Genomic DNA, 21447 nt, shown 5'->3' on the forward strand with positions numbered 1-21447 from the left:
CTGCCTCTCTAGAAACTTCTCGGTCCCTCCCTCTCCCCTCCCCTTCCTCCTCCCCACCGACCGAGGGCCGGCACTGCGGCGAAGGCAAGAGGGAAGGAGGTGCGCGGTGTCTGCCCCCGCCCGCGCTGCTCGGAGCCGGAGGCGCAGCGCGGCGCTAGCCCCAGCCCGGCGGGAGGCCGGTGCCGACCCCGACCCCGCGAGGCGGCCCTTCCCTGCGCAGCGGTGGCAGCGGCAGGCGGGATGACGGCAGAGGAGATGAAAGCGGACGGGGCTCCCTTGGAGGGGGCGGACATAACCCCCAAGCGGGATGAGGGCGTCCTCAAGGTACCTGGCGGCTGCGGGCGGCCGCTCCCCGTCCCCATCCCCATCCCCCCGCAATGACTCGGAGGCCGGGGGAGAGGGGTCCGCGCACCAGCGGGGGGGGGGGGGGGCGGTCCCTCCTCGCCTGCGAGCGGGTGCTCTCTGGGCGCCCTGCCCCCGCCGGGACCCGTTTTGTCCCCTGAGGGCAAGGGGACAAGGCCGTTACTGGGATGCCCGCCGGCCGGCAGGCTCGCGCTGCCCTGGCGATTAAACATTAGCGGCGGCGCGCGGGGAGGGCGGGAGGCCGCCTCGGCCGCGCACGCGCTGCCCGCCCGCGGGGGCTCCCACGCGGCGGCGGCGGCGCGGGGCGGCCGGCAGCTCCCCGCTCCCAGCCCCGCCCCGGCCCGGCCCGCTCGCTAGGAAACCCCGGGGTCACGGGGGGCTGCGGAGGGGAGAGGCGCTTCTCGCTGCCTTCGGGCTTTTCCCCGGGGCCGGGGTGGGCTCTCCGCCCGCCTCGCAGGGTGCGGCTCTGCCCGCACGGCTTGTTTTGGGGGATCCGGGTCCGCCGCCGCCCCCCCAGCACGTCTTCGGGGGCTGGGAATTAAAGATGGTGCCTCGGAAGGTCACGTGCATTTCGCATACGTTCGTAGCTGGTGCAAAGGAGTGCTGCGCTGCCTACTTTTGCTTGTCTTTAAGACTCTGAAAATGGGGCTCTCCGTCTTGGTAGGAGCAGCCTCTCAAACCTGAGATGGTGCATTGTACATGTGGGCCTGATGTAAATGCACCCCGGCGGCAGGAGCCGGAAAGGCTGCCCGTTGGTTCAGCTTCAGGAGGAAAGCTAGCTATTAGCAAACTGCAGGTGAGGTCGTTGGTAGAGCTGGCTGCGGTCGCGGTTTGTGCCGTGTATTGAGAATGCCGGTAGCCTGGCTTCTTTCCTTTGTACTGGGCAGTCAGTTGGTAAAGGTAGCAGAATCTATACCATGAGGGGGAGTTGCACTAACTTCTTCTGTCAGATATTTCCTATTTCCATATCTCTAGAAACTTCTTTAGTCGCTCTTAAAAACTTTAACAATCACTAGAAGCGTTTTTTAATCGCAGTGAAATTTCAGAGTTACAGTGTTCGGAAGAAGAAAAGCAGCACCACAGCAAAGACAAAATTCTGGTTTTAACCTTTAGAGTCTTCTGGCTTCAGATTCTGCGTTTGTCATAGAGGTGGTGTCTCCAGTTCGGGGAGGGTATCAGGGGTCTCATTGAAGATGTGTGGTTGGCTTCTGTATGCTGCCTTTCCATGTTTCCTGCTAACATGCTTTGGTGAGAGTTTGTATTTTTTGCACGTAGCACAGTATCAGGTTAGAGTTATCATCTGCATGGCTGCCCAGGAAGCTGCCTGCAGGTCTCCCATATCTCAAATCCCTAAGCATGGTAAAAGGTAGTGAGTGTCTGCCTAACTCCACACAGTACCCCCCTTTTGATGATGGAGAAGCAGCAGGCGATTTTTTAATTATTATTATTTTTTTAAAAGGAGGGGAGGAGAAAATACTGGCAAAAGAACTGAGGTTGTGAAAACCTCAAAAAAGGTGAGATTGTGAATTGATAAGGCAAAAGCTTGTAGAGGTCATGAAGTCCAGCCTTCATTGATTTTATTTTTCTAGTAATTGCTGGAGTACAGAATACACCCATTCAAAGCAAGGGTCTGACTCTGAACTAAACTACACCAATTTTGTACTGCTATCATTGCACTGATTCCAGGAGAGTGTTGTTTTATTATTATTTGTTCATTAGCTTTGTATCAGAATAGTATCCAGAGGTTTTTACCTGGTATTGCTGAATGTGCTTGCACTATTTCTAGTCTAAGTATTTAAGTTTAGAAATAGAAATATTTGCAATCACAATATGAACAGAAAAATCAGGTTTCCCTATCTGAAAGGGAAATGTAAACCCTATGGAAAATAGGGTTGCCATACTGAGTGTATGGAACTTCAGTCTCTTGAAAATTAAATAAATGCAAAAGAATAATATTATATAAATACTGAAAATGAGATATTCATTACTTTCATGTTGGATAACTTGGTATGACAGTACAAGAATATGGCATTTGGAAAAGATTAGTGAATTTCCATTAAATGCAGTTATTATTTAAAAGTGACTTCAGATCGGCTGCTTTAAAATTACTAGTTTGGATCCACTTATATATGCATGATGTAGTTTAGGTTGGTTACCACATTCATGTTATTTTCATAGGTCTCTGTTCCCTTATCTCTGAGAGCGGTTGCTTGAATTTTTGCCTTCCTTGGGGGAAAAATCAGTAGGTTAATTCTGTAATGCTAATAACTGCTATAGCACTGAGGTGGTGCAGGGTAAGGGGATGGTGTGCTGTGTGAGGTCAGGTATCCCTTTTCACACTGAGCATTCTCTCCCTAGGAAACTGAGCAGGTAGTATTTTTTCCTGTTTTTTTTTTATTTCTCTTTTATGCATCCAGTGAGGTGCTTTCAGCTTATTAAGAGTCTGACAGCTGTCCACATTGCCTCGGCTTTGTGTGGAGGGTGCTGGCGTTTCAGTCGTGTGGTCAGTTGCAGGGATGGTGGGAGGCAAAGTAGGAGGTTGACAGTGGTTGGTTGCAAGAAGTTGAAATTTGGGAAGAAGATTCCTAAGGGTCTGCTTCCTTGTGTGAAAAACATAATTGGTATTGAAGCATGACATTTCTATAGCTTTTCTTTAAAGGAGGGACACCAATCCATACTTCTGTGTAACTGCCCTTGAACAAAGGTTTATCTTGTATGAACAGTATGTTTTCCAGGTCTCTATAGATGCAAGCAAATAGGGTCCTTCATTGCTTCTCTTTTGCCTGGCTAAAGTAATGCAGAACTTTGGCTCGGAGCTAGATGGTTTCAATCAGTATTGGAGAAAACTCAGATATGAACTTCAGGAATCCTGTTACGGGTAAAGCTTAATATCCTTGCCCTACGAGATATGTCAGTATTATTCCCTATTTTTATATACATTTGAAATGAACACCAGAGAGATTGGCCAATCTTGCTTTTTGTATAGTGTAGATTAGTTGATACTGGTCTTGCTAGCTAGGCAGGGGAATCTCTTGAGAAGAAAATCAAGTCCTTGCAGCTGTATGTGAAATTGGGGTGCTGGCAATCTGTGTCAGAGTTGTGGGGAGACAAAATTAATATAACGTAAGAATTCCTAAGTGTTACTGTGTTGGCTGCTAGAACTAACCTGCATTGGGGTGAGATTCTGTTAACCTTTGTTAAACTGTCTGGTTTAACTCAAGTAATCTCAGATTACATGTTAGAATAGGCTTTGCATGGAAAGAACCATCTAATTTTCTTGTTTAAATGCTTTGTCTAGAACACTGAACTCGGGTGTAATGTTAGAGTGGTGGTGAGGAAGGTACTTGAATAAAGCAAAAAAACCCTGCCTAATGCTTTACCCGATTAAGTTTCAAGAACGTTTAAAATCTTGTTGAGGAAAGGTAAGTGACATTGCTAACTATAGATGCAGAGATCTGTAGGCTGGTGCCAACTGTTGCCAGTTAAGTTCTCGTATCACAGCAGAGCCATCTTGAGGTTCCTCCCTTTGCAACACTGCTAGTCTGTAGACAGAGTAGTCAGTCCATTTCCAAATAACTGAAGTAAACCTGCAAATCCTTTATCTACTGAATATGATAACGCATGCATCTAAGTAAATGGAATTAATGTCCAATAGGCAGACTTAGTTTTCATCATCTTAATGTTCTTTACTGTTTTTCTCAGGTTGTCAAGAGAGAAGGCAGTGGGACAGAGTCTCCGATGATAGGTGATAAAGTGACCGTCCATTACACGGGATGGCTTCTTGATGGCACAAAGTTTGACTCCAGTCTGGACAGGAGAGAGAAATTTTCATTTGACTTGGGGAAAGGTAATATCTTGTGTTTGGTATTGATCAGTTTTGGTAATAATTGAGATGGGATTACCTTGCACGTGTGGCTCCTTTGCATGTTAAATTTGCTATTTAACCTTGTTTTCAGAGTTCAAGGTTTATTGTCGTAGAATGGCCCAGTCAGAACGGCTTTGAGATTTTTCTGAATGAGAAAACTGTGTAGCCCCTTGATGAGGCCTGCTGAAGAATTCATGGGCCTTAGACCAAGCACGCCAGGGGAGCAAATTTGCCCTGAAGCATGGTGATAAAGGATAGTTAAATAGCCAGAACGTGCATTTTGTTGATTTTTTTTTTTTTTGGCAGAAGACTCAAATTCAGGAGTATTTAATTGTGACCAGATACTGGGACAGGGTGCATGGGGGCAGCTGTCAGCTGCAGCATGATGAAACATACTCCCTTTTTCCCCGAAGTTCCCAAATTAACCCAAATATGAATCTTGAAGCAGTGCATCTCTTCATTATCAAAAGCCTTCATTTTTTGAATGCAAAAATCCAAACATCCTTGTTCCAGCAAATCTCACTACTTAATCTGAGTTTTTCCCTGGCAGTTCCTTACTTACTGCTTTTTTTTATTTGGAAGATAAATTCTGCAGTGTACTGAAATTTGAGATTATATGAAGTGTACCTATTAATACAAGACTAATAGAAAGGCTGCTTGATTGAGTTGAAAGGAGCAGCAAGTAGGAGAGCTTGAGTAAGAGAGAGGATTTTGTTACTTGAGGTTGCAGCTTCTGTTCACTTTTGGCTTTAGAAGGAATACTACTTCTGCTTTCCTCCCCTTTTCTGTTACAAGCGCATGTAACTTTTAGTTACTACTTGTGCTGCTCTTTGCCAAGTGATAAAAGTACAGAGAGAAAAGGCTGTTGTTTTGGATTGTTTTCAAAATATGAGCAGGCAATCTCTCACCCTAAGACCTTCCTCTTCAAAGAGTTTATTGTTATTTCCTCGCAGTTGAGATTGTACCAAGCACTTCAGCCTGTGTCTGTGTTCAGATGACTTGTATTCTCTATAGGTGAGGAAGTAAGGGGAGGAAAAGAATCACTACACCTAGAATGAAGAAATTTAGCCAAATTTGAGTCTCCAGGTAACTTTATAATTTGATTAGGGTTAAAACTGATGTACATAAATCAGAGTGAGCACAAGTCTTTCAGTAGTTCTGCTCTATCTTAGCTTTTGTATAGTAAAAGTGATGATGCTCAGTTTCACAGCTGGTCTTGTCTTTCATGTATGCCTAACAATTGTGATTGAAATTTGACTTGCATAGGTGAGGTGATCAAAGCATGGGACATTGCTGTGGCGACTATGAAGGTTGGTGAAATCTGTCGGATTACATGTAAACCAGAATACGCTTATGGCTCAGCTGGGAGCCCCCCAAAGATACCTCCTAATGCTACACTGATTTTTGAGGTGAGAGACAGTCACTAAAACTGTATGCTTGAGAAACAAACAAAAATCATATTTCACTGTAGAAAACGTGTGATGTAATATTCTGTCAAAACAGGAATGTGAGGTTTTCTAAATAGAAAAATATGGTCAATTATGGTAGTGTGGGCAAATCATAGAGTTCTAATCTGGCTGCTACTGATCTGCAGTGGCTCAGGTTCCCTTGTTTTGGAGTGTTTAAAATACTTGAATGTATTCCAGTGTTCATAGTTTTAATTTTACAGTTATGGAATGATTCACTGTAGGAGAGTGCAGGTTGGGGGGCAGGGCAGGAGAGGGGAGGCCTGTCTCAGTGGTGGACTCTGAAGTAGTTGAAAAAATGAAATCTTTAATCTGCTTTCCACTTTATAAGCCTCAAAGTAATGATACTTATGCTAAACATTATGAAGTTTTCAACAACAGAAAGAGCAATTAACATCCTCAGTAATATATTTTTCATACTTTTTAATGTTTTCTCTGCAATGTTAACACAATCTTTTATGAGCTCTTTGGGGGAGAAAAGAGACAACTACTCCATATAAACTGCTACAATATAAAGTGTATTTGAACAGCCCTGCAACCATGAACTCTGTTTTCTGTAGAACTGAGCATTTTAATAAGCCTTAAAGCACCATAAGAACAGTTTGGATTCATGTTGCTTGTTGATTACCAAAGTCTGTCTGTGGATCCAGGCTACATTGGTCTGTCTCTTACTATCATAGAAAGTCATTTGTACACAGTTGGTCCCTGTGACAGATTCAGCAGTCTTGAGTTTGGTGTCTGGTTAACAGTAGTTTTACAATTCACATGGACAGTTGGTCTCCTGGGAGGTGAAGTGCATGTCTTGGTGAGCATGGAGCCAATTAGCATAGGTATTTCTTACCCTCACCAGTAGAGGACAGAATTTGTTTCCTAGTGATCTTTAAGGCATCTTCCCCACCACCCCCCACCCATTCCAAAAGGGGGTGGAAATAGCAGCTGTCTATTGTGTATTATTTCAGTAGTGAGAGTGGTTGCTCAGAATGCTGAGACTTGTGCTTGATTTTTCCATAGAGGATGATATTAAACCTGTTCCTGGAGCATGCTCTGACAAACAGTCTAAACAGTGTTTTGGGAGGATATATTTTTCTTATTGTTGAAACAGTTCAATTTTCCAAGAAATACTTTAAAAATAATTGCACCTGAGAGAAGGCAGATGGACTCTTTTTTAAGTGTGAGTTTTAAAATTACTTCATTCTAAAATAATCAATGGAATGGACTCCTACGTTGGGGGCACAAGGAAATTTTTTAAGCTCTGATCGCTCTAAGATAGTTTTATCTAATATCTGAGGTAAAAACAGCTCATGGAGTAGGGACTGAAAGCCTATTTAGCTTTTAATGGAAACAATTGAGTTATCTGTTAAGAAGGGTAAATTAAACATAGTTGGATATTGTATTTGTATTACATTTGGATAGTATCTGCATTTCTTTTTTCCATGAACTTGTGAGTAATAGTATTAAAGATGTATGTTGTGCAGAAGGGTTCAAAAAATACTGCCAGCAGGTAGTATTCCAGGCCACTAAGGGATGAGAACTTACTCATTTTGAGTACATCAAAATCAATGCCATCATTTCTGCAGTTGACTGTTGAAAAATAATTATCTTGTAAAGCTTTTCTTAAACAGCATTTTTTTAATGTATATAAATCTGAAGATATTCATGGGTTATTCATACTGGATCAAACTATACATGCTGGAATGCTGTGTGCTTTGCAAAAATGCAAGTGATACTAAGTGTAATATAGGGCAGGATTAAAGGGGGAGATAAAAACACTTAACAGAGTTACTGTGTTCTGACCTGATAATTCAAATGCAAACTCTACTGTTTGGGGTTTTTTTCCCCCCTATCCCTCCACATTTTTCTACTCACTTCATTTTGGTTGAGGGAAATTAAAAACAAACCGAACTTTAGTGTAGCAATTATTGAAGACATTCAGCTTCTCTGCTTTTTACTGTCTGAGAGCAGTTTCTCAAAGCTCAAGACCTTCTACCTTGGCAGCTTAAGAAAGCATTCTTAAGGGCTTAGCACTAGTACACAGGATGCTATATTGTTGTCCTGGAACAAGAGATAATACCTAACCTTTTGATAAATAAAAGCACTAACTGCAAGATGGGATTTGTTTCATCAGAGTACTACTGAGTCTATCTTGATAGAGTCATCCAGATGCTTCACTTCCCCCTAGGTTTTCCTTAATGATGCCAGTCTGACATCTCCATCTTCTAGGTACTGGTTAGATAAAAGTAGTGTTTCATCCATGACCCTTTATATCCCCTAATGCCTGCCTGAGCAGTAATGTTAGAGGAGAAAAGGGAGAAAGAAAGAAAAGCACTGAAGCTGCCTATGATGGTTTTGTGCTTCCCTAACAAAATGGCCTGCAGATGACTGGCTACAACAAATAAGGAGTGTGAGGTGTGTCCTGAATTGGGGGGGGGGGGTGGTGGAACTTAGATCCAGAAAGTTTTCCTACGTTTTATTAGGTAGGAGTAATTTCTGACTAGTATGACTCTCAGGCACTTAAAATCTCTTAAGTTTCCACTTTCTTTAGTCTTGCTCCTATGTTTCCATTTTATTATTTAAAACAATGGTTCCTCTTCAAGTACCATCACCATACCAAAATTTTGTATGAGTTGGCTTAAAAAGGACCCTCTAAAACTCAGGTTAAAAGATTTTGTAGCTGTGGCATCACCACATCAGCATTTGGTTATGATCTGAAATAATGGATGTTTTCTGGTTTTTTTTTTGTTTCTTCTTCCTCATGATTGCTTTTGCTGAGCAATATAAATAGATAGATTCCTCCATAGAATACTGTTGTTCAGGTAAAAAAAAAAAAGGGGGGGGGCGGGGAACCTATATGGTCACCAGTGGGATGTTCTGGAGTGACTTAGCTTGTTTCTGACAGGCTGAAGAGAAAGACCAGAATATTATTTGTTATTAAGTATCCATCAAAATACAAAGTGGGAAGTACTTTTTGTGCTGGTGAATCTTCAATTTCTTTTGCATTCCAGGTATCTTAAGTCCAGTCTCATGAACCTCCAGAGCATTAGCCTGAACTTTTTTTTTTAAAATGAGGTACTTAATCTAAACAATACTGATTATAATGGCTTGCTCTTTTGTGCTGTTTTTACTATTGTTTTACTCAAATATAGGATAGCAAAAGATTTTTTTCTTAATTTCATAGCAGCAACAACAAATTTCTTTTCTGACTATGCTATTTTTCCATCTTGTCAGGATACTCCCACTTCAAACTGATTTGCATTAGAGACTTTGGAGGGCATGTGAAGATTCAGGCTGGATAGTTACCTCCTATGTTAACACCGGCCCTTAAAAGTTCTAAACAATTTGTTACAGCAACAAAGTTTAGATTAAACATGGGCCAGATCATGGTTTTTTTGTTTTACCATTCTTTTGGAAATATAATTTTTTTTCTTAAATGATCCCACAATACACAATGATAAGGCAAGACTAGAGGGGAAGATGCAATGAGTAAAAAGAGGACACTAACTCTGTTCAGGCATGCAAAGGAGAATGACACAGAAGTTTTGAAACTATTGTCCTGTGGTGCAAGAGTAGGAGGATGAAGGAACAGGTGGGGAATAGCTGAAGTCTGAAAAGATATTGTTGAATTTGTTTTAACATTGCAGGACAAGCATTTGGAACCAGTTTGGGCTCCATTGCAAACACTTTAAAGTTGATCTGAATTGGACCACACATAGAATTACGGGTATAATCAGGAATTAAGGATAAGGATTGCATATTTATATTTAATTTTCCTGTTCCTTTTGTCCTTGCATTACTTAGAAACCTCCCTGGCCCTTGGATGCAGTGACACTACTGGTGATTCTACTTGACTGTAGAGTAAGAGGGTGTGACAGCTGCTGATCAGTGTGGTAGCACTGCAGAGTGGTAGCTGAGAGCAAATTCTTCCTGGCTTAATGTGTTCAAAAATTACTTCCCCTCATATTAAAAAAAAGGGGGGGGGCAAAAACCAAACAAAACCTCAAGCTCAAAAATTACTATCCATACTTCTGCCTGCAGACATAAGCAAAAATACTACTAAAGAAGCCAGTAGAATCTTTTTTTTTTTTTTCGCAGTAGTTCGTAAGCATTGTGGCTCATGTAAGCTTTATTCAGATGCCAGGTTCACAGTCCTTTCAATTAAAGGATCTAATTTGTAGTATCGGGAGACCAAGATTGCTGGAGAAAAAAGCCGTGAAGGCCCAAATATAATCTGAAACTCTTCAGTAGGTTTCCATCCAGTATCTACTGAATACAGCATCTTCATAGCCTTCACTATCTAATATCTTACAGGACATTAACTAAGATAGTAGCTTCCTGAACAGCTATAGTTTGAAAGATCTCTGGAGAACAAATTCTGTGAGTTACTGAATTGATGTGATGAGAATAAATGCAAGGCTTTTCTTCCCTCCACAGATAGAACTTTTTGAGTTCAAGGGGGAGGACCTCACTGATGATGAAGATGGTGGCATCATCCGAAGAATCTGTAAAAAAGGCGAAGGCTACTCTAAGCCCAATGAGGGTGCACTTGTAGAGAGTAAGTATGTTACACAAATAGTAAATGGGGTTACCGTGCAGGAGGCCAGAACATTTTTCCCAATTTACAGCTCCTTGCCCTGAGAGAGAGGAATATGTGGCTTCTGTTTCCTTTACCAAGTAACTTAACAACCTAGAGTAAGCTTTTGTTCTCTTATTTCTAGCGAGGTTTACGTTTTCCAGCAGCAGCTGTGATCTCCAGAGATACTGAATCTGATAAAGTGCTTATCTGATCACAAAAGGTAGATGAGTCTAATAAAGTATTTCCATTTGCTGAGGAAGGAGAGGGGAAGTAGTTCTGGCACTTGTTGGAGTGAAAAAAAAAATAAATACATAGATGAACAAAAAAAAGGGTTTATTAAGTTTAGCAGCAGCAGTTCTACTTGCTGCCAGTAGCCACCATGCATAGATAGCTGTTAAAAGAGAAAAGACTGTGTAGGAGGAGGCTTTGGCACTCCCTATATTACCTGTGCTACCTGCCCCTTACATCTCTGGGTTGTTCTCTTTTTTGTTACCAGTCCAGTTTGAAGGCCGATACGGAGATCGTGTTTTTGACAGGCGGGAATTGCGGTTTGAGATCGGAGAAGGTGACAACTATGATCTTCCTCATGGTTTGGAGAAAGCAATTCAAAAAATGGAGAAATCGGAGGAATCTGTGTTCTATCTCAAACCTAAGTATGCTGTTTCTCATCTTTTGATACTTGAAGAGCTTATACTAAGCATCTGGCAAGAATTAAGTGCTTCGTAATGATGCCTTTCAGCGTTTTTTCAGTGCTGTAGTAAAAACTTGATCAGCCCCAAAAGTTTGATGTATGAAAAGTATGAAGCTAAGATCGCTTTGCCACTAGGTTGTGAAGCAGTAGCACTCCAAAAGAAATTTACTTAAGTCTCTACAGTGTTGATCTCGGTGAATATTAAAAAAAACCAAAATACTGTTGGTCTCTAACTTACATTTTTGTGGTCCCTCTTAATGAAACAGTACTTACTGTGCAGCAGTACATATAAAGATACCTAAAGAACAGCCTCAGAATAGGAAAAGAGCTGATGAGCCTTCTGAGCAGCCTGATGTGACCAGATAGCTAGTCCTTAGGTGTTGTGGTTAGTAAAGAGTACCAGAAATCCTTTGTCCGTAGAAAATGTTCACTAGTATTCTGAAAGCCTTTTGGAAAAAGACCTTCAAGATTCCTGTGACATACAAGGCAAAGTTATTATCCAAACCTTGGACCATTATGAGAACTCTCTGAGACTAAGAACACCTAACTGAGATGTATGACTGCCCAATATCGTAACCTTAAAAAGTCTTGGATATAAGCAGAATTTTCTCTTTGCAGTAAGAACACATCTGAAACAAGTGGAGTTTGTGCTGATTGTTTCCATCAAACTTTAATTCATTTCAGTTTTTATTTTAAGTTTTTTAAACTGGAACTGAACCTCATGGGAGAAGAAAAGCAAAGCAATCTGATCTTGAGGGTTTTCCTGCTAATATGCAGCAGCTTACTGGGGTTGCAGTGCAGAACCTTTCTATAGGCATTTACTGTTAATCGGCTGATGGGCAGTATGTGAAGTGTACAGCTGTTAACTTAATCTCTGTATTGTTGTCTTTGCTTTTCTGAGAATAGTACTAAAATACAGGTGGTCTGAAGGAAACATCCAGTGTCGGACCAGGAATATAAAGCAAGATGTGTATAACTTGAAAGCATTTTTTTTTTTCTTGATGGAGAGAGAACCTGCTTTTCCTTCACATAAGCTCAAAAAAAACCCCCAAAAAAACGGAACTGGTAACCTAGAGATTAACAAAATTAACCCTGGGTTTCTCCAGCTTTCTTCTACCTTGTGCTTGCTAATTTTAGAATAGTATCCAGAATTCTTCAAGCCTTTATGTCTTGTTATAATGCTGTATAGGCATCCCAGGCTTGCATGGGGTTTTTGCCTCCAGCTTCCTGTGTAGTGAATATGGCTGGCTGGATAGTTTCGGAACTCTTACTTTTTGTTTGTTTCTTTTCCTCCCCACCCCCCAATCTTACAGCTATGGTTTTGGAAGTGCTGGGAAGGAGAAATTTCAGATCCCTCCAGATGCAGAGCTACAGTATGAAGTGAAACTCAAAAGCTTTGAAAAGGTAGGAACGAGAGGTGAAGTCCCAGAGAAGTGGGGGAAGAAGTGTGAGTGCAGCTTAAACAAGGATGATGGAATCCTTGAACGTTGATCGAAACAGGGAAGCCACTGTTGTCGACATGATGACACACTGGGAGCTCTTGGCTGAAATTGTCCTTGTTCTTACTGTATCCGTGTCCATTGCTGTCAGTGTCTCTCCTGCTCTAGCCCAGTTTCCAGTAGCAGTGCAAAACTTTGCTTTGCCAAACCTATCTCTACCATACTGTTAGTGGGAAGCAGCATACCCACTTGGTTTCCCCAGAAGTTGTATCATTGACTTGAACTGTTCCTGTTTGAGTAGGCTAAGGAGTCTTGGGAAATGAACACAGATGAGAAGCTGGAACAAAGCTGCATTGTGAAGGAGAGAGGCACTCAGTACTTCAAGGTAAATTACAGTCCCCAAGTAATAATAGCATTTCTTAGTCCATGTCATAAGCTGATAATGATGATTGACAGCTTCTGTCATTTCACAGTGGTGTTCATGGTATTCTCTGTGACATTTTACAGGGAGGACTGGAGGGGAAGGTGTCTTAAAAAAAAAAAAAAGGCAAGCCTCAGAGTTGGAATATCCAAAGAACTAACTCTGCAGGGAGTTAGTTCTCTTGTCAGAGCTGTTTGCTGTACCTACAGATAACTTTGAGGCATACACTGAATAGTAGCAAGGCTATAGTATTTAGGTTCCTACTGTGGTATAATGCTATGAATAAACAACATTCATTTGGGTAGAGGTGCGTGGAGAAGCTGTTTCAAACAATTTGACCAGTTAAAGGCAGACTTTCCCATTATCTTCATGACACAGCAATAGTTGTGCTGTTTTGAAAAATGCCCTATCTTCCTTGCTTTGTATCAAAATTTGAATATAAGGTGGGAGTTGAGTGAAGTATCAATGCTGGCCTATACCCCTAGCTTTAGTGGGGGAACCAGTAGGTATTCGTAAAGATTTTTTGATCCTATGCAGGAATGGCTTCCAGAAGTAGTGTATTTTTTATGATAGAAGTTATTTTCTGGTTACTCTGAATTATCTTTTTCAGATCTATTGCTCAAGGTAAGCAGAAGGGACAAGAGGGAGATAAAAGTTACTGTGATGAGCTGTGTGATAATTGAACTGCCTTTTTTACAGGAGGGGAAATACAAACAGGCAGCATTACAGTATAAGAAGATTGTGTCGTGGCTGGAGCATGAATCGGGACTCTCTGATGAGGAGGATACAAAAGCCAAAAGCTTGAGACTTGCTGCCCACCTTAATCTAGCTATGTGCCATCTCAAGCTGAAGGAATATTCCCAGGCTTTGGAGAACTGCAACAAGGTAGTAAGGGTTTATTTATTCTTAAGCTGCACAAGCAATCTGACAGTTTATCTCTTGCTTTAACAAGTTGAGGGATACCAGGCCATGTGGTGTTCGGCCTTTCTTATCAGCTGGCAGAACAGGTTATTTTCATAATTACTGTCCTTTGAATATCTTTTACTAACTTGCTGCTACATTGAGAATATTCAAGTATTTAGAAACACTGAGATGTGGTGAAGGTAGTCATGTTGGCAAAGGTCCTTCAAAGAGCTGGAATAGAGCCAGGACTAAATCTTAGACTTGCTGGTTCTCCGTCAAATAGGCTACTATGTTCGGTCCTCTTTGTAATTACTTCTACTGTATTCAACTTGCCTTATTAGTAAGCCCTGACGAGACTCATAAATCTACATCAGAAGGTACAGTTTCTAGCAGTCTCTGGTGTTCTGACTGCATATTATTTAAAAAAAGAATAATTTTTCTTGAATGTGGTTTGGTTTTGGTTTTTTATGCAGGCACTTGAATTGGATAGCAACAATGAAAAAGGTCTCTTCCGGCGTGGAGAAGCACACTTGGCTGTCAATGACTTTGAACTGGCCCGGGGAGATTTCCAGAAAGTGATACAACTTTATCCAAGTAACAAAGCTGCCAAAGTGCAACTGGTAACTTGTCAGCAAAAAATACGGGAGCAGCATGAGAGAGAGAAAAAGATGTATGCCAACATGTTCCAAAGGCTTGCTGACAAAGACTTAAAGGTAAGTAGCACTACTCTGGAAGACTATAAGAGGTGGTGTCACGTGTTAGACAAGGAATAGTGTATTAGGTATGTATTCAGCTTACTTCTTAGTACAAATAAATATAGTGGGAGAACACTCAAGTAGCTTCTTCGGGAGGGGGTGTGGGGGGTGTGTGTGGAACCTGGAAATAGTCAACAGTCAAAATGATTAGGCCATCTTCTTTGAATAAGACAACTAGCAGTTACCAGGCATTGCACAGAATGCTTTTACTTATTTCAACTGATTTTGCAACAGAAAGCAATTGAAGTGATGAGATTCAAACATGGTAATGTTCAAGAACTGAAAAAAAAGCGCCTATTCTCCTTGAACTGATCTTCTGAAGAACAGTCTGTTCTGGTGGCTGGGTGACTCATCTGCCGAGACCTTATGTGTGTCATACGGATGGTGCTGAGCACCATCTTGCTTTTCATGGAGACATTAAGATGTGGTTGATGCTCTCAGTCTCAAACGTCACAGATGGATTAGGAAGTGTCAGAATTCAGACTCTCAGAATATTAATTATTCTACTGTGTGGATGGTTTTCCTGCTAAGCTTTCACTAGAATTTTAGTAAATACTAGTTTAACCATGGCAATATTTGAATACAGCTTATTACAAGGTTGTATCAGCTAGCAAGAAACATTCAAAGTTACTGGTGAGAATCACATAAGAAAATGTTCTGTTTGTTTTCCCTTAAATCTGATGGTCCAGAAGGACTAGGTAAACCTGTAACTTCCAAGACAAATCTGGAATTTCTATCACACTCAAATTTTCTCAGTAACATTGGGGAGTTCAGGAGCTTGCATCTTGTGAGGTTATTTTCACAGATCTTTGTGTCCACCTTCCCAGAATATGCATGGAGAATCTAAAACATTGTCAGATACTGGTATGTCAATTTCCTGTGGTTAACTGTGTCAGTGAGTCTGGCTGGGGGCCTGCTGTCCTCAGTTGAGCGTATCCTGACAATTCAGCCATCTCAGACTGTCCACTGACAATTTCCTACATGAAATGCTTCACAAACCTCTCTTTGTCTCTCCCTCCCCTAATCTTTCACAATGAGACCCATCTGAAATCAGTTTATCTCCCAGAGGCAATGGCAGATGTATTCTGTTCTTCATCTCTTACTCTGCTAAAGCAGTCATATAGTAAGCATAGGGTAATCACCTAACTGGATGGTTGGGTGGGAAAGCTGTTCTGTTTTGTGGCTTTTTGGTTGTGGGGGTTTTTTTGGGGGGGTTGGTTTTTTGTTTGTGTTTTTTTCCTCTTCAAAGAGTAGCAGTAATTCTGTGGATTTGGTTCTGCTTCTCATGGAGGAGTGCAAACAAACACATAAATGCAGACATTCCCCACTGATTCTGCAAGGAAAGTGTCATTGTCCATGTAGTTATGTATCTGGCTAAAGCAGCTTGATTCAACAGTCCTTGCTCATTGGAGCCTGGAAGAAGGTATTCTGTCCTTTTAGACATTGTCACATATAGCCACACAGTACCTTAATTTTTGGTAGGCTTTAATGAAAAATCTCAGGAAGATAAAGATACAGCAACTAAACCAAAATTATTTCACTGTTGGGCATCTTCACTTTTGAAATTGTCAGCTGTCAGGCTCTGCTGTGCAGGTTCCTTTCAGCTAGCACAGCTGCTGGGAATCTGGCTTCCTCCGCTAGGTGTGGGACACAGCAAGATCTGCTGTTCAGAGAGAAAGAGTGGATTGCTGAACCAAGCTGTACCCACTAAAAGTATGAAAGGGCTCCCTTCGTGCTTTTGAAAACGTACACCTCAGTCCCTAAGACAGACTGTAGAGTTGTATTGGCAAAAAGCAGATTGGCAGTCTTTGCATTGCAGACTGTTTGGGATACTGCAAAGACATGGCACTTAGTTCCAACTTTCCCATCTGCTTTGGACAGAATCAGCTTATGGACTCACAGAATCATTTAGGTTGGAAAAGACCCTTAAGATCATCAAGTCCAACTGTTACCCTAACACTACCAAGTCCACAACTAAACCATGTCCCTAAGCGCCATATCTACGTGTCTTTTAAATACTTCCAGGGATGGTGACTCAACCACTTCCCAGGTAGCCTGTTCCAGTGCTTGATAACCCTTTCAGTTAAGAATTTTTCCTAATATCCAATCTGTGGCACAAGTTGAGGCCATTTCCTCTTGTCCTATGGCTTGTTACTTGGGAGAAGAGACCAACACCCACCTCTCTCTACAACCTCCTTTCAGGTAGTTGTAGAGAGCAATAAGGTCTCCCCTGAGCCTCCTTTTCTCCAGGCTAAACAACCCCAGTTCCCTCAGCTGCTCCTGATAGGACTTGTTCTTTAGACCTTTCACCAGCTTTGTTGCTCCTCTTTGGACATGCTCCAGCACCTTGGTGTCCGTCTTGTAGTGAGGGGCCCAAAACTGAACATGGTATTCAAGGTGCAGCCTCACCAGTGCTGAGTACAGGGGGATGATCACTTCCCTAGTTCTGCTGGCCACAATATTTCAGATACAAGCCAGGATGCTGTTGGCCTGGTTCATTCTTCTCAATAGTTAGATGATCTTGGGAATGTACGTGTGTTTACATTGTTTTTTTTCTCGGAGCTGTCTGGCCTATCTCAAATGGAAGTGGCTTTATATGAAAAGAGATTGATGGAACTAAACAAAAGACGCTTACTCCCCAGGTCAGTCTCAGGGATTTTTCTTGCAAGAAAACATGTTTTCCTGTTAATTCACTTATCATGTTGCTTTACTCTAGCTCCAACAGTTTCTCTATCAGTGTTGGTGGGAGAAGTTCAAGAATTCTGGAGAAGAGGGTTTGTTTACCAAATGTCTTCTGATTGCTAAGGCAGCTTGGACTATAGTTCTGAAATTCCTGATACCTGCGTGTCTTGTGGTCTGTTGAAGTTCGACAGCCACTCTTGCATCAGTAGTTCTTTTCATTAATTCGGACAGTTCATGTATGTAAAGTGTGAATTTTTAAAGGTCAGGATGTTTATCACGCTATCTTAAGCCCAGGGTTGCTAGCTAACAGATTTTCAGTGGAGAGGAGACTTCGCTCTTGTGTGCTTCACAGAATGCTTCTAAGGATGAAAGGTTGACCTTTGATGCCTGGATGTTCTTTGGCTGTGGCTTCTTGTTGCAGCTAAATTGATGTAACAGTTTAAGGATTCTGCCTCTTTTTCCCCTCCTATTTCCCTCCCCCAACAGTGCATGCTTATGTCCTTGCTTGTTCTTGTCTGGTTCTCATCTAACCTCATAATAAAACAGATGGTTCAGAGTGCTAGGCTGACAGGTAGAATAGCAATTTCATTGCACTATCTCTTGAGGTGAGCAGGACAAGACATTTCTACCTCCCTTTACTGTGCTTGAAAATTATTGCAAGGTCAGGATGTGCTGGTTATGTCCTATTGTAAAAACTGACCTCTGACCCTCACCACATGGCGCTCTGCCTTCCACACCTTTTTATGTGGACTGGAAGATACAGCAAGGAGAGGGCTTTTAGAGCAGCCACCTTTGTCAGATTAGATTTTCTTCCAGCTAAGCTCTTACAGAGGACATCCAAGTGACTAGTTCAAGTCACTCTTCATGAAACTAGCTGTGCAATAAAAAGACTTCTTGGTATCTTGAGTCCAAGTGTGCATCATACAAGGCAGGGTATGGGAATTGCTGAAATTTAATCACATTGAAATTGAAGCAGGATGAAAGCAATTCTGTGCAGAGGCTTCCTAAATGAATTTAAGTTTGTGGGAGAACACTTTCTTAGTGTTACGTGGCAAGCGTGTGCACACCGTGTTATGAATCATAACTGTCTAACACCAGTATTATTTCTCAGCCTCCTCTATAAACTGCTCCTGGCTTCTTAGATGCAGAAAAAATGCAAATAAATTTTTGGTTTATCTTGGCTGAAGGTCCTAATATCTTCATTCAGTCTTGCAGCGAGGCCAGGTATCCTAGTGGTAAGAATCAAATAATGTTTGTGGCATTGTTTGCAAATGCTTGCAATTTTGTATAACAAAGGAATACGTTTTCTTTGTCTCTCTATTTAGTCAGCTGCTACTCTTCAAACCAGCCACACTGAAGATGAAGAAATGAAAGATGAGCAGAATGGAGTTGAAGATAAATTGGAAGTTGACACAGAAGCATAAAACCAAACCCTATTCCATTAGTTTTGTAAATGAAAGAATTTCCAGTGAATTAGACCTTTATTTTTCTACCTGTTTGGACAGTGGCTTCAGGGGAGCAGAGGCTGAAGCCACCATGCCACAGTCAGTTACAGCTTTACATGTCTGTTGAAGAAGCTGAGTGGCAGCATAAATCCGGTTTAATCCTAGGGACTTTATTTATTCATTCAGCCTCTGTTACTGTTTGGGTTCTGTCTGGATTTACTCTGCTTGGTTTATTTGCATTTTGCCATTGGTGTTTGTCTCTTTCTGGTTCCAGCTCACTTTAATCCCAGGGTCTGCTTCCTAAATTTATTTCCTTGATTTCTTTCAAGTAATCAGCCTTTTCTGGGAGTCCTCACATGAGACTTGAGAACAAATTGGTGCTCCCAGTTCTTCTGCCTTGGCATTGCCCCCTTCCCCCCTGTTCAGTAGGGAGTCCCTTCCATTAAGTGTTGTAACCTTTCTTGTATGCCTCCTCTTTGCAAATTGCTGAAGGTGAAGACTGTGAAGTCACAGCTTAAGTAATAAAGCTCCAATTAAACTCAAGAAAACAGAACTTTTCGTGGGTTTTTATTGGAATTTGCACAGAATGAAGAGAATTTACTGTTCTTTGGTCATTCAGCGTTTTCTCATCCACATACTGTGGCTACTGTACAGCTATCTGATTATTTTTTTTATGTTGTTTGTTCATTGCCGTAGAAAATTCCCACAGTAATCGATACAGTATTTACCCATATATTTGCAAAAGGAAAAAATATGTTGCTGAAAATTGTACAAAAAACAAGTCTGTAACCTATGCATAGAGCTTATTTTCTGTTCATATTGCTACCTTCTTCTTCACCCTCAACGTTGTAAAACTGGACCAGAAAAAAAACCCCATTTGTTTATACTTGAAAGTGACTGGCTTTGAAGAGAAAATAAGTGATAATTGTTGAACACATTACAAATACTTCTAATTCCTAATGAACTACAAACTTCCGAGTGTTTCTAATGTCTGCTTATCCCTGTCTCACAAGAAAGCTATTACTTGATATTCTGCTTCTTTCTGCAGTATGTTGTGTCTTGTTTGGGGGCAGGTGTGCTTTTGGGTTTTTGTGTGAGCTTTTTGTTGGGGGGGTTTTTTTGTTTGTCTGCAGGTATGGAACATTGTACTCAAACTCACGTTCTCTGTTTATCCTGTTACATAGTGTTAAACTCAGCATCTGCAGTGTCCTGTTCTGAGACCTTCTAGCAGCAGGGACACTTTTTTGCCTGCCCTGCAGGAGGAAGGTGGATAATCTGTTCCTTTCAGAGACAAAAATGGATTTTTTGCAGTGAGGATGTCTTGTCTTTCCATGGGATGGAATTGTGTGTGTATTGCAGAGAGCATCCCTGTTTTAACATGAATGACATCTGAAATCTGAGTTTGAATTCCTGGTTGTCTTTGCTGAGACAGAAGTACTGTATAAGCACTTATTCATGGGGTTCTTATGGGCTGGGAGGTTGCCATTACCTGCCCTGCAGGAGTGCCAGCTTGGGCCTGGCAGCTGTGTAACTGAACTGTCACTAAAGTGGTAAGGCCTGCTTTGACGTTCTGTGTGGCCCCCAGGTCCAAGACAAGAAGGTCACCACCTGCTGTGGGGTTGGAGGTAGCTTAGGGAGCTGTGAACTGCACTGCTCTCTGCGTGGTGTAGCAATGCCCTAAGCTTCAGTGGGGTGGGGGAGGGATAGGAGAAGAGGCAGGCTAAAGTACTTGGTAGGTCATCACATTTAAGGAAATACTGATTTGATTTGCTTAGCAAAATCTAAGCGTTGCCAGGTAATGCAGGTGCTTTTCATGAGTTCTGACTCTCTCAGTAGTATCAGCTCTGTGTATGTGAAAACTGTTTCACGTTGTACCAAAAGCATGACTACCTGCAAGGGGAATGTTACAGATGGCTTACAACAAGGTGTGAAGAGTGTCGTGTCAACTGAAGTTAGAAGAGGGGAAGAACAGTAAGGGGAGCAGGAATGTCAAGCAAGAGTTCTTTTTCTCCAGCAAGGAAATACCTTGATTTGTTGGGAATTATTACTGGAAATACAAGCCCCTGTGGCTGAAACTCATTGCTGTGAAAGTAAGCGAGAGCCAAGTCCTAATGATAAATTTCTAATTCTTGAACAATGGTTTTCAAAAGTCTCCCACAGGGATGACAGGCTTTCAACATCTTGAAAGCAAAAAGTGAGATTATTTCTATAGAGCATCTAAAAAATTCCTAGAGTCAATGGTGGGTATGTTAAGTGTGAGAAATCTTGAAAGTACTCTTCTGCCCTCATTGTTACTACATAACGTTTAAGAATGTAAATCTGCTAAGGGTGCTAAATATGCCCTTTCAGGCAGCTGAAAGGAAGTTCTGTACTGTCTTTAAAAATGGGTCTAGTTGCCAGCAGAAGATGGCATACTAGTGTTTGTAAGTGAGGTCATGCATGTAAACTTCAAATATAAACTATTCATTATGTCTTTATGGAAAAATGTTTAAAATAAACAATTGCAATACTGACTTTGTAAACCACACACCTGTCTCTCAATTTATAAATCTTTCATCCTGTGTGGTATTCTTGTCATAGTACCATACCTTTGAAGTAAGAGAAGTGCCCCAGTTCACTATCATCTGTGACAGTGGAAACAACCGATCTTTGCCCAGCCCACAATAGAAGCACGGGGGAATCGCTCCGTGCTGTCGGGTGTAGGACTGTGCCCTCCGATCTGTCCAGGAATTAAACAGCGTGTTTGCAGAATGCGGTAGGGAAGCGGGTTATCTGGATCATGTGGAACGGCAGCCGGGCTCCCGGCCGCGGCCGCGGGGCCTGGCAGGCTGTCGCTGTTCCCGCTTG

General features: G+C 41.8%; 1 protein-coding gene across 1 annotated transcript; it reads left to right on the plus strand.

Moving 5' to 3' along the window:
• The first annotated feature begins 54 nt into the window (after positions 1-54).
• Positions 55-21127, plus strand: FKBP4 (FKBP prolyl isomerase 4). Its single transcript, XM_072878502.1, has 10 exons — positions 55-324; positions 4066-4210; positions 5495-5637; positions 10123-10243; positions 10761-10917; positions 12269-12359; positions 12696-12779; positions 13515-13700; positions 14192-14431; positions 18481-21127. Exons 1-10 carry the CDS (start codon positions 241-243, stop codon positions 18577-18579), a joined length of 1350 nt encoding a protein of 449 aa, XP_072734603.1. The 5' UTR covers positions 55-240; the 3' UTR covers positions 18580-21127.
• Positions 21128-21447: the final 320 nt, after the last annotated feature.

Source organism: Ciconia boyciana, chromosome 1 (assembly GCF_034638445.1).
Source record: "Ciconia boyciana chromosome 1, ASM3463844v1, whole genome shotgun sequence".
In the NCBI taxonomy this organism is placed as follows: domain Eukaryota; kingdom Metazoa; phylum Chordata; class Aves; order Ciconiiformes; family Ciconiidae; genus Ciconia; species Ciconia boyciana.